At 39.5% G+C, this 18,711-nt stretch overlaps 1 protein-coding gene across 3 annotated transcripts in view; it reads left to right on the forward strand.

Moving 5' to 3' along the window:
* Nucleotides 1-3,046: 3,046 nt before the first annotated feature.
* The window catches only part of nlrc5 (NLR family, CARD domain containing 5), a 33,588-nt gene continuing 17,923 nt past the window's right edge, over nt 3,047-18,711 (forward strand). Inside the window, exons 1-19 of one of the 3 annotated variants that reach the window (XM_005449401.4) lie at nt 3,047-3,158; nt 3,957-4,306; nt 5,131-5,181; nt 6,939-7,028; nt 7,771-7,956; nt 8,151-8,305; nt 8,842-8,973; nt 9,354-9,669; nt 10,474-10,945; nt 11,118-11,280; nt 11,556-11,686; nt 14,238-14,463; nt 14,542-14,783; nt 17,551-17,634; nt 17,732-17,815; nt 17,927-18,010; nt 18,102-18,191; nt 18,465-18,515; nt 18,599-18,628. In XM_005449401.4, the coding sequence (XP_005449458.1) occupies nt 3,973-4,306; nt 5,131-5,181; nt 6,939-7,028; nt 7,771-7,956; nt 8,151-8,305; nt 8,842-8,973; nt 9,354-9,669; nt 10,474-10,945; nt 11,118-11,280; nt 11,556-11,686; nt 14,238-14,463; nt 14,542-14,783; nt 17,551-17,634; nt 17,732-17,815; nt 17,927-18,010; nt 18,102-18,191; nt 18,465-18,515; nt 18,599-18,628 (2,921 nt within the window). In that variant the 5' untranslated portion in view covers nt 3,047-3,158; nt 3,957-3,972. Of the gene's footprint in view, nt 3,159-3,707; nt 3,840-3,956; nt 4,307-5,130; nt 5,182-6,938; nt 7,029-7,770; nt 7,957-8,150; nt 8,306-8,841; nt 8,974-9,353; nt 9,670-10,473; nt 10,946-11,117; nt 11,281-11,555; nt 11,687-14,237; nt 14,464-14,541; nt 14,784-17,550; nt 17,635-17,731; nt 17,816-17,926; nt 18,011-18,101; nt 18,192-18,464; nt 18,516-18,598; nt 18,629-18,711 lie in introns of those variants that run through there. The other 2 variants (XM_025908800.1, XM_025908801.1) reach the window with 2 other exon arrangements.

Genomic DNA, 18,711 nt, shown 5'->3' on the forward strand with positions numbered 1-18,711 from the left:
AGCATGTGTTTAAAGAATGAGAGGGTACAAAGCTGTCTCTGAGCTGGTGGACTGCAGTTAGTTAACCAAAGTTAAGCCTGCACCTAACTGAATGCTGCTTTTATGGTTTAGTGACATACTATGCATGCTTCACTTGCTCACCTGTCACAAAATACCTTTGATTTGACAGTACTTACTGTTCTGTACTGTTCACAGGAAAGATATCTATACTACAAATTATCCAAAAGCTTTTCATGCAATTTAAAAAAAAAAAAAATGTCACGTTAAACTGCCCTGCACAAAAGAAATGAAACTGTTACTGTGCTCAAGTGCATAGATAAAAGTGTTTGCTTTGACACAAACACTTAAAAAAACACACTGCAGCCTCCAACAGAGCTCTGAGTTTGTTCAAACTTCTGGTTGGATAGCTGGAAGCTATTACTTAACTATTCATGTATTGTGAAACAGAACACACCGTTTCGGTTTGAGTAGTAAAAATGCTTGTTATTGCTGATTCATGGCAAACGCAAAGCTCCTAGCAACATACACCTATTAATCTTCTGATATGTTTTAAAAATTCATTTCTTCCCAACAAGCGTGGTAATCAAGTTGTCTTCACTTAAGCAAGCTAAATTTTAAAAGCCCGGAGTAACTGAGGAAATCGGTTCCTACGCGAATGTGCCTCCCACTACGAGGAAAGGGGAAGAAAAACAAGAGCGATGCAAATGACATGGAAATTTTTCATCTGGGGTGACTGTCACTGAATTACTAATGATTATGTAATATAATATATATTTAACTCTTTCCTGTCATGTTTTGAGTTGCAGTGACCTCACATGTTTATGCTGGCTCACAGAAATTTAATGGTACACATCTAAACAGATTAAATGGATAGATAGATGAATGGATTGTTGGATGGTTATAAATCATGGTATATGTGTCTATGTACATGGATTAAATAGCATCAGCTTCACTAATGCATCAGTCATCATGGTCTCAGTCTGATGATGAGAAAGTAAAAGGCCTACTAGGTCAAAAGGGTGGTGTTATATATTGATATATTGATATATTTAGTTGTTGTTTGGCAGGAAGGTGTGGAAAGAAACAACCGTGGGGAAGGTCCAAGCTCGGCTAAAAATGAAATACAGTATGTTCTGGACCTGAGAGCAAAGCTACACACATTGGGTGGGTTGTCACAAGAGAATTTGCTCCAGGCCCAGGAACAGGACAACAGAGGGTTTAGACTCATTTTCACCACGAGACAAAGTGCTTGTATTGCTCCCTTCTTCTAGCTCCAAATTTCTCGCCAAGTGGCAAGGACCCTTTGTGGTCACACGGCGAGTGGGGCATGTTGACTATGAGTTGGTAAGGTTTGACAGGGGGGAGCCACACATATATAATTTCCTGAAAGCATGGAGAGAGGCGGAAACTGTTTCTCTGGTGAGCATGGTTAAGGAGAGAGATCAGTTCAGGCCGGAGGTGTCACATTCCACCATTGCCGCCTCCCTCCATTATGATGATCATCTCGACAGGCCCAGAGAGCAGATGTTGCTGCGGTGCAACAGCATTTTGCAGATGTGTTCTCCTGCCTGCCCGGTCAAAAAAATCTCATAGAGGACCATTTTGAAACGGCGCCCTGGTATGACAATGCGTTCTTGGCCCTTCAGGCTACCTGAACATAAAAGACAAATTGTTGAGAAGGAATTGGCTGCGATGCTGAATATGGGAGTAATAGAAGAGTCGCACAGTGCGCGGTTTGGCAAGGACCCCATAGTTCTTGCAGTGAAGAAAGATGGGTTTTTATGGTTCTGTGTTGACTACCGCAAAGTGAATGAAGTGTTGCAGTTTGATGCTTATCTCATGCCCCAGTCAACGAGCTCCTGGTTAGGCACTCCTCGTTTTTCTAACGACACTGATTTGGGTGATCAGTCCTGCTATTTCAGCTGCCAGCTGGGACCGGAGGGGAACACTGTGCCAAAAACAAGCCAGCTGAAAAGCTGTACAGAGCGATCTTGAAAAGTAATAAAAATAAAAGACGAGTACCTAACAGTGTGTATGTATGGGTCCTTCGTGGCACAGTTAATATTTTCAGTCATGTTTGGTACAATGCAATTTTTCTTAGGTTTTTTTTTTGTACACTGTCTTTGACAAATAAAGAAAATGAAATGAAAGAGTGCCAACTGGGAGGTCAAAGATCAGGCACAAGACAGCTGTTGAAGTTCCTTTGAAACCTAATCACCAAAGTACTTAAAGAAGTAAAACTGCAATACTTTGTCTGAAAAAAGGGGTGGGTGACTGCAGCTCATAAGCCAGGAAATGAGCAGACACATGACATATTATCTCATCTAAGTCCACTTATGAAGCGCTAAACTTAAACTGTGGCGTTTTTGACGTTGTAGAGCTTCACAACAGGAGTAATGAGAGAAGTTTATAACATTATACAAAATATCTCATGTATTATAACAGGCACCAGTGTGTTTTGGATGATGTAAAATAAACGCAATATCGGTTCCTCCCTTCAAAATCAGTCCATAGTCATTTTAATATATTATTTGTGGGATAAAGAGAAATAGCAGCAGCTACAAAATTTTGCCTTTGTTTAAGAAGCTCCTACAATATGCAAAGAGCATCTTGTCCAGAATGAGAGTCTTTGGCAAAACATGGAGTAGCATGGCGAACCGCCAGCCACGCGCTCTCCAAAGCTTTAGCTCCTCTGTCAGTAAGAAACGGGTTCGGAACTGGAATAATCCAATAAACTAAACCTGATTTTGATGCGCAAAGCAAGCAGTACTAACCCACTGGCCTGCCTGCATCTAATACACGGGATATCACACTATTACACCCATGGCATTTCCTGTGGTATGGTCATTCGCTTACCATCAGATGTCTTGTGTGAAGCAGAACCCATGACACACTGGACTGTTTTAACACAAATTTCTGCCTGTCATGCTTAACCTGGGGCAGTCGTTTGAATGCCCAAATATATCATTCCTCCAGAACCCTACTGTTTTATATCTCCTTTGTTCATCTGGAGGAGTCCAGCGTATCCCATGGACTCCACCAAATGCGTTACACGAAAACGAAACAAAAACTGTAGCCAGCCATTCCACGAGTTTCGGTTTAAATGATAGAGACACTGGCTGGCCGCGCTGAGTTGCAATCTGCGCCAAGTATTATTGGTGAGTCTTTATTTTATTTCTGAACAATATACTGTAGCCTGTGTGGCAGACTTTTGCTTGGCCGTGCAGCCTGAGTTTGTTAGCTCTGCTGAGCTGTACACAATGACGCAGTCTTTCATGCGTGTTACCTTAAATGACCTCGCCTCGAAGCCGTTTGAGGATAGGCTCGAGACAAAGTAGTGGACGTCGATTTTTTTTTTTACATTAAAAGTTTAAAAACGACACAAAAGAAATGAATGTCGGTATGACGTGTATACATAAAATAATAACAATAAACGTATAAAAAGCGCGCACACACAAATTATTCTTAACGATTCAAACGTCCCTCAAAATCGCTTTTTTTCGTTAATAATGAGCAAAATCCACCTAAATTAGAGCACAGTTAACGCTGTTTACTTATTGGAGCACTTTTAGTTGTTTAAAGTGTAAATCTGTGAGGCCGATGGACACATAGAAGAATGTTTTTTACTGGTTTATCAAGGGCGTGTTTAAAAAGTTTTACGGTTTTGAAAATGACGTAAAAGACCGCGTTTGTCCATGTGTGGCTCACTTCCAGTGAATAAAGTGCGGAGCACGGGCTCTCCTGCAAATGCAATGGACGATCGCTTTACTTTGTGGCTTTCTGTGTGATTATAATGTTAATGCTCGTGTTGGGTTTGAAGCATCGACAAATATAGTGATGTACGATGATATGAATGTATGATTTGCATGTTTGCTACTTGCTTCCTTCAGTCAAAGCTGCATTTCACAGGTAAGATTGTGACTTTATGTGTGTCTCCCCCTCTTTATTTGTATCAGCCGATGGAGTCTGACCATGGATGAGGAGGTCAACCCTGACCATGAAAATGTGAACTCAGTCTTGGCTCAGGACTCCATTGAACTGTTCCACATCCTCAGCAGTCAGTCGCACTCAGTCATAATGGAGCTGTGTCAAATGATGCCCAGTGAAGCTTGGCACCAATATCAGGTTGACCCCTCAAGCTCTTCTGCAACAGCAAGACCAGAACTCATCAAAACCATGTTGGATTACTTCAGGTCAGCCAGTGCTCGAAAATGCCGTAACTTCCTTCAGAGAGTGTGCTTCTCCTGTGAGAACATCCCCATGCTTCTGGAGTCGAGGCTCATGTCAGTGGCAGGATATGACAGCAGTGAGTATAAAGTGGTGTTTGTCTCTGACCAAAACACTGCAGTCGTCAGTCACTTTCACTTTGAGGTTCACTTTACTCGTCCAGGTCCTGTATTCTGTCAAAACAGTAGAACAATGTGAAAGGGAATTTAAAGCAGTCTTACAATTAGAGTTTTCTTTGGTGAGCAAATGCATACATATACATATTTCATGCATACAATACCAGTTAAAGGTTTGCCTGCTGAGGAGAATAGGGTATACGCACTGAGGTTGACACGGAAGTGGTTACATTTATTTGACTGTATACGGAAAGAACCCAAAAATCAACCCCACAGTGAACAGAGCGTCAGCAGTTTTCTCACCAAATTAACACACTATGACAGCATGAACTAACTTTTACTGTATTAACAGACTTGTTGAATCACCAAATTTAGTATAAATGGTCACTAATTTCTGCTGAATAAGGGTTGGTGTGCTCAGCTCTTAATCTCTTATATTTAGTAAAGTTTAAAAAAAAAGAATTAGGTGCAGAGGTTTTAATTTATTGTTGCTCTTCTGTAATCCACACAGTGGCAAATGTACACATACAGGTTCATATATATTTGACCACTGGGCAGATTTATATTAAATTGATTGGTTTCCTGGTACCGACCCAGCTTTTAAGTATAGTCCACAAATTGTCAGTATGGCTGAGGGCAGGGTTTAGGAAAGCAATTCCACTTATTTTATTTATTCCAATGCTAATATGCTTATTCCCATGGTGTGTGTATGTAAGTAATCAAAAACATAAGCATAATTGTGCTTATCTGCATGGCTAACAGTATGACTTTGTGCTTGAATGTTTAGCTGATGATGTACCGTCTCCAGCCGCAGAGAACGTGTCTCTAGCAAACGCAGGTAGATCACCACTGTTTGTCACTATCTCATATCTGTGTGTACAGAATGATTGTGTGGGTGTGTAAAGATCTGTAGTTTTACTTGTGCTTAACTTCACCTCTAAGCTTACTATAAATACATATACTTGCAGTCTGCAGGTGATTTTCCGTAATTTGGTGTTTTCTTTTTTGGTTTTACATCAGACTGACCACATTGGGTCACATTTCTCTGGCTTGTTTCGTGTGTTTACTGAGCAGACCCAAGGCATCTTCCAAGTAAAATGTGGCTCAGCCATAAGATCAGAAGCCAAGATTAAATGGTAGTGAAACCCAAAGTGAGGCACTAGATGAAATTCATCAGCTGTTAATGTTTTTGAACTCTCATTCACTTTATTTTTTTAAGTAAAATTAAAGTAAAAGTAAAAACGTAATCACAGTAGTATAACACAAAGTCAGTTAAATTTCGGGGATACCAATCTGCCCATTTTGGAAGCTTCAACTATTGTGAATCCATTTTAGCTGCTTTAGTGCAATTGAAAGTGACATGAGATGCACTTGAGTGGCAACAGCAAGACGATCAGAAGAGGAAATAGTTTTGCAAGTGGTTTTGCAGACCATTGGTCTCTCCTTATACTTCTTGACTGACTCTTTTAGCTGATGTCGTTGTCATTGCTGGTAGCATGAGATAGCACCTGCAGCCCATGTGGTTTGTAAGAGTTACTTCTGATCCTCCAGTGTGCCACGTCAATATGGGCTATCACAAAAAAGTTTGCTGTGCCTTCCATCCCGGTCTTAAGATAGTAGAGGAGATACCTATCTTGTGGAGTCTGTTTCTGACAGTTTGGTCAATGGAGGTTATTTTTCAGGGGTTTAGCTGTGTTCCTCCTGCTACTGCTGTTGGGTTGATGGCCTTCTAGTGCCCTGTCCTGCTCTCCTCTTCTAATGGCCTGTCTCCTGGTATCTCCTGACAGTTTTGCAGCTGTGCTGGGAGACACAGCAAACTTTTTTGCGATGACCTGTGAACCTTAATGGGATGCAGGTACTGTCTCATGTAATCAGCAGTGACAAGTTCAACAGGAAAAAGCACAGCTAGAGGAAAATCACTCAGGAGGGATAAGGAGAGAGCAGTAGTTTCTCCATCACCTGCAAAACCATTCCCTAGTTGTTGCTGCTCCGGTGCCCCCTCACTGGTGCTTTGCACCAAAGCAGGTGAAATAGGTTCACAACGGTTTGTACTGATATTTACCTGTGTTCCCTTCATTTTTGAGCAGTATAGTCTTCATTTATCACCTGTGGCTGCAAAACAATCATCACTACCCTGATGGTGACAATACCACTATAACCATTCTACAGCCACTCAGTAGTTATGCCTCTTTCTTTCTCTTTTTAGAAAAGCTTAAATTAGTTTTTACATTTTTCTTGATTATTTAAGCAATCACTTGTATTAGCTCAGTTTAGTTTACAGTAAAGGCTCAAAGAAAACAAACTTAGGGGAAAAGTGAAACCAAAAGCTTAAGATTGTTGTAAATAGGTTTGCATGTATCAAAAAATTCACGTGACTTATTCGTTCGTTTCACTTTGGGATTCCCCCAGCATTTTATTTTTTTGCGTTTTTGGTGTGTAGATCATTTCGAAACTAATAGGAAGGATTAAGAGGTGTAAATACAGAATATTTGAACGTCTTGCAGCACACTTTATTGCATTCATCCTTTTTGGCATGTTATACTTTTCTGCAGGGTTTTCATGCACTGTATGTTTTCTGTGTCTTCTGTATTGCAGACAGTTATGAAAATTCTAGCCCTGCTGTAACAGATCAGAACTCGTCACCGCCATTTCTCGAGCAGCGGCTCGTCAAGCGCCCACGGATTGGTAGGATACACATGTGACTCTTAATGATTCATGCGTTACAGCTACATTCAAACCATCACACAAACCAGCCAAGAGAAATATTTAATTCATTGATTTATTAATAAAAACACATAAACAAGAGTTTATAATAAGAAACTAGGAAGAGTTAAAACACAATACAGTAAGTGTGCAGCTGACAGTGGAAGGATTGGGATCCATCTTGGAAGGATTCGAGTACTTATCTAGTTCTCATAATAATTAATCCAGCATGGTGGTATTGCTAATTTAGGTTAAAGTTTTAAAGGACTTATCACTTTTTTAGCACTGAAACCTTTTGCCTTATCTTGGCAGTAAAGCTTGTGCTGCCAAAAAAGCTCTGCCCCTTTGGCACATGGACCTATGAACTCTGACATTGTTCTGTGGTATCTAGCATCACTGTGTTGGCGGCAAATTGTTTTTATGTTGTATGTAGGGAATAGGGGAATTGGGCTTACATGGATGAGGGTTACACCTCATCCCACAGATATTCAGTTAGATTTTGATAAGGAAGTCTTAAGTTTACCGTTTAGTTGTGCTGCTTCATGTAGTTGAGCAATTATTGTGTACTGTGGGAAGCTGATGTCGTCAGAGCGGGCCTGTGTCTTAGATATCAAAATAAGATCAACATGAAACCCAGTGGCTGAAATTTCCAAGCAAGACAATTGCACTGTAAAGAGATTATCTGTTTTTCACTTCTAACTTTTCTAATGGGTTCCACCCACAGATCACTGGCAGCAGTACATCAGTGAAGTGGAGAAATGCCTGCTGAAGAGATGGAAGCAACTCACAGCTGGCCTGGTGAGGGAGGTCCAGCTGGAGAATGTATGGGTCAGCCCGAGAGCGGCAAACAGAAGCAGAGACAGACCTGATCAAACCCCTAGCTCAGCAGACAGAGGGGGCAGAACACCGGGTCAGCAAGACTTCCTCTAATTGTACCAGTTGATGATTGGGCTTTTTTTTAAAATAAAGGGATTTTTTGAAAAGTATCTTGTGGTACACAAAGAAATAAAATAATAGCAGCTTTGTATGTTCTAAGCTTCTCATGTAAACTTACCTAATCATGAATATTTGAAGTCTGCTGCACATCTTTCTCACCAAACTCAGAGCCCGATGGGGATTACGGGTATTTGGAGTCCAGAGTGACGTTGGAGACGTTCCTCCAGGGATGTTTGGGTAAAGTGACAGTTCTGGTGGGCAAGACGGGATCAGGAAAAACTCTGCTAACATCCTGTTTAGGACAGCAGTGGGCGAGTGGATTAGTAAGTTCTAATTATTTGCGTTATCAGGCATGTTCGATGTTTATCTGTATGGCTAGTGCTGATCTTATTTGTATTCAGAGGAATAAAGGAAGAGCCATTGTCCCAGAATTTGCATGCTAGTGATATAAAAACATAGGGCAGCTATATTTCCATACTGTATGTAAAGGCCATATTAAATATAACTGATTTAAACTGGCTTTATTGTGGCTATCATTATTACAGTATGCTGTAGGCTTAGGAACCATCACTGACCTTGCAGAGGTTGCAGATGATCCAAACTCTGCATTTTCATTGTTTATTTGAAAAACCTAGTTAATAAATTATTAATTTGGTGCATTAAGAATAACAGTAAAGAAGCTCCTGCTACTATCAGGCAGCTACTTGTTCAGCCGTTTTTCAACTGCACACTTGTTTCTTCTGGAGCCAGTGAATGCTTCTTACAACTTTCACATTTGTGGTACTACCTAAGCTGTGCAAACAGAATTTGATATGACTCTTTTCCCTCTGCCAATTGTTCTCCTCTCCATCTCATCCAGGGTCCTGTCCCTTCATCCTTTGTGTTTGTCCTGCTGGAGTTTCGTCAGCTCAACCTACTGTCACGCCCTCTTTCATTATCAGAGCTGCTATTCCAATACTACCTCCCTCCAACTGGGGGAGAAGATGCAAAGGTACGCATGTAATGCTTGAGTAGTACCTGTTATAAAACAGTACATTTGTGATACTAAACATAGTTAGCTATGCTTTGCATTCTGGGATATGACAGAATATCATACCATATTAGTGGTAAAATGAATGTAAATGGAAGATCAGAGTTTTGTTTGTGTAAGAAAAAAAAATGAATCCATGGGAAAAGGGCTACAATTTCATGAACTCATCAGCTGATTTGGGCCAGAGTAAACAAACTGCAGGTATGAAAACACTTAGTGTGGTTGGCAAGGCGTAATAGCCTGCACTCATTAGGCTAAAGTGTGAAACTAAAAAACATGTATGTTGGGAAATGTTACATTCAATTGCTCTCACATTCTAAACTTATTCTTCATTTGAACAGAGAGCCATTATCGACTACCTCCTTACTAATCCAGAGCAAAGCTGTTGGGTACTGGATGGCTATGATGAGTTTCACAGCAAACTCAGCAAAAAAGAAGTGCAGAGGAAACCGCTGCACTTAGAAGATCCTCTGCCTGTCGCAGACCTCATCTCAGGGTTGCTAAATCGCCAGATTCTTCCAGGAAGCACTGTGCTGGTCACCTGTCGTGTACGGGATCTTATAGATTTGGATGGCATTTCAGATAAAGTAGGCCAGCTGCTGGGCTGGGACCAGGATGAGATCAAGGAGTATGTAGACAACTTCTTTGGTGCAAAAGGTGAAAACTTTATTTACTTGTATTTACATTGTCGTTGGGCTTTATTTATTTGTTTTATTTGTTTTATTTATTTCAGTAAAGTTTTGAGGAAGTGTTGTTTTTGGCTCTTCTGTGTTAACTTAATTTTTCTCTGTGGAAGTTGGTGCTTAGTATATATAATCAAGGCAATGCAATAATAGTATTATTGTAGTTAGAAAACATGAAATAATTCACTTATTACTACTTTTTTGTATTAACTGATAAAATATGGTTTTCTGGACACCGGATCTCTGCTGCTTATTCATTTCTTGAAAACATCTAGCTCCCTCTTTCCGCACAGCCAAAGTTGTCTCTAATATTTTTTCTCGCTTTCTCTTTGACTCTTACTTGAAACTTGTCTGCATTTTTTATTTTCTCTTCAGTTATGGTTGCTGTGGGTTTCAAGACTCACATAAATATCAGACAAGTTTGAACTTGGATGTTTCCGACTAAACATTTGTTTGTCTTTTTTATTTTACTTGTTGGCAGTAGCTTATGTAAGTAACCCTAATCTGGGGTTATCTACATCTTTAGCAGTGCTATATTTGATCATTTAGAACTGCAAAACAGCACCTGTATCCAGTTATAACTGGCCAATTGCTAAAATTTAGACTTTCAAACTAATAGAAATGAGTAATTTCCATATAAAATAGGATCTCATGTGTAATAGCTGCATTACTAACATGAAAAAATTGGTGTTAAAATAACAATTGAGTAAAACTTCTTGTGCATGTCTATCTTAAATGTATGTTGTCTTTAATTAGTTTAATCACCATTTACACCCAGCAGATGTAGCTCTTAGAGAGCAGGCAGCACAGCTCCTTCTCTCCAGTCGACACCTTCTCGCCATGTCTTCCATTCCTGCCCTATGCAACATCTGCTGCATCTGTCTTGAGCATTTACTGCTGCAGTGGAGAGATAAAGCTACAGGAGGAGCACCGATGCCTGACGAAAAAGGAAGTAAGGCAAGGACAGATGCTCAGGAAGCAGAAGGAGCACAGATGTCAAGAGAAGCCAGAGGGGAGGAGGGCAATAGAAGAGGAAATCCTGCACAAAGGAAACAAGAGGATGGAAAACGAAAAGGGAGCAAAGATGTAATAATGGATGGAACAAATGGCAGACCCCAGCTGGCTCCCACTTCACCCCAAGTCCCTGCCACCCTCACTCAGGTCTACCTCACTGTTCTGGGCTCATTTCTTAGCCGAGACCCTAACCACGGAGGAGACGGCAGGCCAAAAACTAAAAGATTTCCTCACAGGTAGAGACTGAGCTGTGAACTCACTCTAATGTGTCTCCATCTTGAACATTATATTTCAAAAAAGATGAAGTAAATGAAAAAATGACTGTTTAGAAAAGAAAGCACCAGTGTAGCAAAAAATGCATCATGCTTCAGTTTATGGATTATCTCTGTTTTCTGTCTTTCCGTGCAGTGCTGTCACCACACTGACCATTCTGAGTCAGTATCAGTCGGAGCTGTGTGAGCTGAGCCGACTGGCTTGGACAGGCTTAGAGGAAAGCAAGATACTCTTTTTGAAAGAAGAAATTCCACAGGAGGTTTTAAAGTTTTCATTGAGGATAGGACTCTTATCACAGGTCAGACATGAATGCATGCATTAATGTCCTCCTCATATCTGTGACTGTCCTCAAAATCCTTGTTGTCGAGTGTTTGCATGCTATTTATACTATTGATACTATTAATAGATTTGCTTAGTGGGCAAAAGGTATTTGTTTTTACTTACAGTGGACATAGATGTAGTAGGGCTGTGTATAGTAAACAGAGTAAGGGTAGATAAAGGCTGTCCCTGTAGACGACTTGTCATGTTTGTAACATATTAATAATAATAACATAATTACTTATCTGCTGTTAGGTGGAGCTCAGACGTCAGGACGGGATACTCGCCAGTGCCTACTGCTTCATTCATCTGACAGTGCAGGAGTTTTTAGCTGCACTAAGAATCATGACTAGTAATGATGTTAATGACGCACAGCTTAAGAAGAGGTAAGGAAGCCAAATGGAGAGAAATATGGGTGTAATTTTTAAGATGATTGCAGCGTCAAGACCAGTTTAGGTTACATAGCCCACCTGATGGAGAAACTAGGGAGTCACACGGCAGAAGCTCTGTACTTTTGGCATCGAAACATGGTCAAGATGACCTGCTGAAGTTCTGACCAAGTATCAGAATGGGGAAGAAAGGTGATTTAAGTGACCTGGAATGGTTGCTGGTGCCAGATGGTCTGGTCTGGTTTTTTTCAGAAAATGCTGATCAACTGGAATTTCCCCACACAACCATCTCTAGTTTTTACAGTGAATGGTCTGAAAAAGAGGAAGTAACCAGTGAGTGACAGTTCTCTGGGTGAAAATGTGTTGGTGATGGGAGAACGGGCAGACCACATCAGGTTCCACCTTGCCAGCTAAGAACGGGAAACTGAGGCTACAAGTCACACGAGCTCACCAAAATTGAACAAGATTGCCTAATGGGTCTCGATTTCTGCTTTGACATTTAAACGGAAAGGTCAGAATTTAGTATAAGCAACATGAAAACACCTTGTTGAGTCTGTACCACAAATAATAAAGACAGTTGTGAGGGCAAAAGGGGGGTATAACTCGAAATTGGCAAGGTGTACCTAATAAAATAGCCAGATAGCATTTTAGTCTAATGGCACATACGCAGTAACCTCTGCACTTTACTCTCTTACTGGTGTTGGACAAATTCAAATTACAGATAACAATATAACATTCACAACATTATTACACATTAATTGATTAAATTATCTGCAAATTCACATCCTGGAAACAGTTTTGTTAATTAACTGTGGTGCATGTGAACCAAATGAACAAAATGTCCTAAATACAGTCACCTTTCTTGTTGCTGCCTTAGCTGAACGAGGCTTCTTCTGTCTACATCTGTCCTCCCAACTCGGTGCTGGGCAGTCCCTGCCTGGTCCCGAAATAGATAAGTTCCCTTCAGATCAGGTAGACACTAGTGTGTGATGGAGTGTTTGAAAAGCTGTGGAAATAAAATTTTGTCACCTAAGCTAAAAAAGAGAAGCTCACAAACAGCAGAATTATGATGAATATATTGAAAGATTCAACAGTTAATTAATGAATCTCATTTAGAATATGTGAAAGAAAGCACGATGGAATTTGACTATGTAAAGTCACACGGTATACCAGGAATAACTCTGCCATGGAAGCAACCTGAGCTGTGCGAGTTAAGCACGGTACAGTACGAGACATATTTGTCCTTACTCCTTACATCAGAAAAACACTGATGTAGGCACAAAGTGACAGCTCAAATCACAGTGTGAGAGCCTGTGAGACTGTGCAAAGGTGGGGCCACTGAAAGTGAAATATGGCACAGCTGACATAACTAAGCAGCAGGCGACCACAGTCACTCGCTAAGAGACCTCTTGTATGTGGCTACATGTGGTATGACGTATATCAGAAGTCCGGGTTGTATTCCACCACATTTTTTCCTAAGTGTAATGCTACTGCTTCCTCCAAAAATGACAATGCAGCTTCATGGATTTATTGATTCTTCTGTAAAAGGGTCTTGTTTTTATCACAAGTTGTTTTAAAAGCAGGAATTTAATTGCATCAGAGCCCACAGATGCTAAGCTCCACCCTCTGACATCCAAATTGCACCCTTCCCTTATAGAGCTCATCTTCCATCCCCTTTTCGGCTTCAGATCCATTCTCATATGTCCAAACATATATAGACTTGAAGCTCCTTCTCTAGGACTTTTTTAAATAACTGTAGTCACGACGCAGTAACACGATCAATAGTGATGTGAGAGATGATAGCTTTGGAATATTTAAACAGGGGACACGCATTCATTAATTACTTAAATCTTAATTAATTAATTGCTTTTTTAATTGCTCCAGCAGTCAAGTTTACAACACCATGAAATCTGTTCGTACAACTGTATTTTAATAAATCTTGCATTGTTTCCTCTAAAGAATCACTACATTTTTTTGGTGGTGTGATATGGATTTGTTCACATTTTCATCATATTTAGTTGACAAGGTGGATTGCAGCAAGGACCTCACCCATACCCAGTTCCTTAAATGATTAGATAACGGGTCTGTTTCCTCACACTTCCTCATTTAACCCTTTGATTTCACATGTTTCAGTGAGGTTCTGGAGGTCTGTGATTCGAAATCAGTCACGCAGCTGCAAAATGACTAGTTCAGTTCTGGCTTTGACGTTTTGTTATGCGTTTCATTCTGTGAGCGTTTGGGGAATGTAGTAAAATGAATGCACCTGAGCAAGAGAGAAGAAAAGGCGAAAGCCATTCAAACTGGTGTACTGTGCTTTCTTCCCACTCTGTGTGCTTTGTGGGCTGCACTGTAGAAGTTGTTTGTTTTTGTCCTACCTGTTAAATCTTAAAAAATAATATTATTTATTGCATTTCAAAATATGCACGGTCATATTATTATTATTCTCATCTCCCAGAAGAGTGTTGAAACTATCATCTGGACAGTAAAGTAACATGCTTTAATTTGCATCATAATTCAGATGTTGACTTTGCTCTCATTATATCCTCAGATTCAGTCTGAAAACTCGCTGGACAAGCAAATCAGACCAGAAGACGGTCTTCACCGACTCACTGTACCTCTATGTTTGCGGTCTGGCTTCCTCACAATGCACTCCAGCCCTGGTTGAGTTAGCCAAGGTTTCTGGTAGCGTCCAAAGTTGGGTCCAGAAACGACAAGACCTTGTTCTGAAATTACTCAAAACCATGTGTAACAGTAACACTCTGACCGGACCAAAGGTAGAATGAAAAACAGGAAAAGCAGATTTTCTTTTCTGTCACTTTGTTACTGATCTTTTCTTTGCTATATTTTGCCAGATACTCCAGCTTTGTCATAGTGTGCAGGAGAGCCAGAACCACCAACTCGCCAAGCAGGTTTTTGGTGTGAGACCCAAACTGGAGCTGCGCAACATCTGGCTGTTACCGAATGATATCGAAGCTCTGGCTTTCGTAGTTAATTCAGCCGATCAAAATGACATCGGTCTGGACTTCGGAGCGTGCTCCATGGAGCTGGAGTGTTTAATAGTTCTGGCCAGGTGTCAGGGAATTCATAACCTCAGGTGAGGCTACACAGACGTTTACAAGTTACAGTAGTTAAAAAGTAACAAAAACCCTCCAAAAACCTAAGTGTAATTTTTTTAGCTAACCTAAATCAGAAATAACACTAACAAAAATAAACTATTAATTACAATACAAATGTTTATTTTGATTTTGAGACGAGGGTTTTTATTATATTACTGTACCATTCTGGATATGTTAAATCTTACAGGTCAGCATTTATTTGAAAAGGTTTCACAAGGTTATTCATATGATATTTGTGGGAATGCACTATGGGAGCATTGGAAAGCCATCATTGTGACACATGAGAGTGTTGAAATGGACGGTGTTGATCTGTCAGAAATTGTAAAACCCATGTTTAGCCCACGGACATGCAGAGAGAGGACTAGTCGCACAGCAGCAGTGAATGTTGCTGTTGATAGAGCTGCAGCTTTGCCTTTGACATTCCTCAGCTGACTGACCACCTGTCTTACAGTGAAAGTGAATGAGCTCAGTATTCTTGTTACAAGAAGACAGAAAATAGTCTGCACTCAACTGCAAAAACACGACTACTGATTCTTTGAAAGTATTCCTTTATCAACTCGAAAAAGAATGTTGTTCCACACAAGTTTGCACTTGCATGTCTTGAATAGTGGGTGGGACAGGGCTTATCTGTTTAGCAAAATCTGCAAGCTGCACGTTGTCATCTCACATCTGTCATCTCTTTATTGTTAATTTTATATAATTATGCACATTAACATCTAATGTCTGTCTAGCGGGAAAGCTATCCCTCCTTAGTTGCTCTTCCTGATGTTTTCCTTATCCAAAACAAGAATTTAACGACAAATATAGCGTAACCGTATCAAATAAAGTTGCATTGACCATAAAGATTTCAGCTCAGACATTAAAAGTAAAGCGAGACAGTGTCTGAAAAAGTGCTGCAGCAACAGCTCATTAATCTGTATGTAAAACAAACCGAAACCTCAAGCATTTTATTAGGAACTCCGATACATCTGCTTGTGGTTATAAAGAGAACCAGTTACATACAAGCCATAAACTGTAATTATAACTTGGAAAATTAGAATGAGGAAAAATGTGACTGTACCCATGTTCATAACAGTAGCGTAGGTGCTCTATACACAGAAAATATCTTGTTGACAAGATGCAGAAGGTACCTGAAATAGATATTTACAGCTGTGGTGAGCAGAAAATGTTGTTTTACTGACTGTGATTCGATCCTCCTGTGCAGACTAGAACTAGTGAACAGTCAAGGGTGCAAGCAGAACTTGTCAGCTGCTCTCTACAGTTCTCACATAGTTACACCATAATTATTTCATGTGTATATTTTATGTCACCCAGGCACATGTAAGCTATTAAACTAGATTTTTGGGGGGCAGTCACCCAACTCTTAATCCTAAACCCAGTACCCAGTTCTTGATCTTGACAAGATCTTGTGCCGGTATTCTGTTTGTTATGAAAACAAACAGAATACCGGCACATTTTTCTTCTTATTTCATTTTGGACATGACAAATAGAGACCACCCATACATAGACCCAGATGACCCAAACACCAGAGAGCATACAGTGTAACCGTATGAGAGAAAGCATGTGCAAGAAAAGCCACCTGGAAGGCAGCCAATGAAAAGACTATTGAGTGAAAAAAAGTTGTTATCATCCACATGTAAAACACTTACAAGTTTGTACATGTAATAAACTATCCATCATTATATGATTTAGAAATGTGAAAATTATAATTCAGAAAACTGCTGTAAACCTAAAACCATGTACAAATTATACAAGTAAAGCAAACATGATATAACCAGTGTTCAAAAAGTATCCCATCAAATTACCTCTGTCACGGGGATTTAGTTTCAGTTTATTCTGGATTACATAGAGTGAATTATTAACCCTGTAAAGCCTGAAGCATGGATTAATGCCAGACATTTGATTTTCTTTTAATTTGACAAATTAGACAAATGCTAACAATTAAAAAAATAAATAAATAACAGTTTCCATGTATGAGGTTTCATTTTTTTGCATTTTTTTGTGTGTTAAAAAGACACTGATGATATATAGGTCTCAAAATCTCATGTATCACATATTGTACAGGGTTAAAAGAGATTACAGGTTACAACTCCAAAGCAATTCTCCTATAAACCCCACTTTGGCTTTCAGTTTGTAGTCTGTGAATCTAGTATGATTCGCTGCGTCACAGAAATCTGTCTCTGTCACCACCTCTTTAAGAAAAAGTTACCATTTTTTTAATATATGTTAATGCCTCCTTATCTTATTGTTATGTTCAGACATTCACACTGACATTTAAACAAACAGATCTCCAGTTTGGTTCATAGTGATTCTGGGAATCTGAGTCTGTTTTATCCTCTGTAATTAAAATACTACATTCAAGAAAATATTAAGCATTGGAATTTCCCACACGGTGGCCTAGATAAAAATTGCCAAGAAGAGTCATAAATCCAATGTTTTTGGCATGCTTGTTATAATTGAACTGTGTTCGCTTTGTTTTCATAAGCTGGTCAGCTGCCAATGAAACTGGCGTTCCCACTAGGGGCCACCCTCAAACGATAACTACACAAATAATTAATTTGTAGATAAAAACATAGCAGCATCAAGAAATATTGTCAACTATAGAGATGCTTGTAAAAAGCAGGTTTTTCTTTAATTGCTGCTTTGAACTGATGGTTTTTTTTGTTTTGTTTTTTTGAGTTTCTAATCCTATGCTTCCTTGTGAATAATAATTACTTTATTGGTTTTCACTATGTGTCCTTACAGTTTTCACAGCCGCAAGTATGGGGACAAGTTTGCTGAGAAGTTGTCGTCTGTTTTGCCTAAATTCACATCCCTGAGAAAACTAGAGTATGTTTTATTGTTTGTATTATTTCTGCAAAAAATATATTAAGGGTAATCGTCCCTTAACTACAATAATTACCTGTTTGATGTTTGTGTTCACAAGGTTCTCTGGTGCCAGTCTGACTGCTACTGGAGCAGCTAGTTTGGCCTCTGGTCTTCAGGGGTGTCCACACATCACTGAAATCAAGTATATCTTTTGTTGTTCAATATAGTACACGATTAGTTTAACTGCTAGATTAACCAGATGCTTTTAATAATGCTGAGCTTAAAGTTTCAATTTTTCTTCTTTTTTTTCCAGCCTAAGTGACAACAATTTGAGGGATGAAGGAATCAGTTACATTGCTGAGATTTTTACCAAACTACAAAACCTTTCGAATGTAGTGTAAGTTCTCACATTTCTAATGCAAAGACTCATCTGTACTTAATGCAGAAGACTTTGTGTGGTGATCATATGTGTGTGTGCTTCTTTGTAGGCTGGGACGAAACAGCACAACCCTGAATGCAGTCGACTGTCTTATTAAGACGATGTCTTCATGTTTGAACATCCAACATGTTCATGCAGAGTATGACCACACACACATGTACACAAAGTGGCGGTTAAGGCACAGTTATTGCACAGGGATTGTTGTTTAAATTAAATAAAAATTACACACACTTTAACTCGCTTTTGTCAGTAATGCTCACTGCACTATGAATATTTTCTCAGTCATAGATTTGAGATTCCTGAAATTCAAAGTAGCTAATTGCTATTGATAAAGTTATAATGACAAGACATAACTTTAAACATAAGTGTGTCATAAATGTGTACTCCAGTCCAGATTATTTTTCTTTTGCAGTGGGATCAAAGACTTGACAGTAACTTTCTTCCAAAAGTCAGATATGAACAGGTGACTTTTATGCTTATAAACCAAATAAAGCAATAAAATGAACATAGTAAAGTTCTGATATATTGATATTTTCCGCTCTACAGCCATAAATCTATACTTGAATCGACAATCAGGTAAGATCTGAAACCACCAAGTCGGTTTACCGTAACTGCCTTACCAAAGAGCTTTGCCAGTTTCCTTGATGAACTTTGCACCT

The sequence above is a fragment of the Oreochromis niloticus genome, linkage group LG7, assembly GCF_001858045.2.
Source record: "Oreochromis niloticus isolate F11D_XX linkage group LG7, O_niloticus_UMD_NMBU, whole genome shotgun sequence".
Classification (NCBI taxonomy): domain Eukaryota; kingdom Metazoa; phylum Chordata; class Actinopteri; order Cichliformes; family Cichlidae; genus Oreochromis; species Oreochromis niloticus.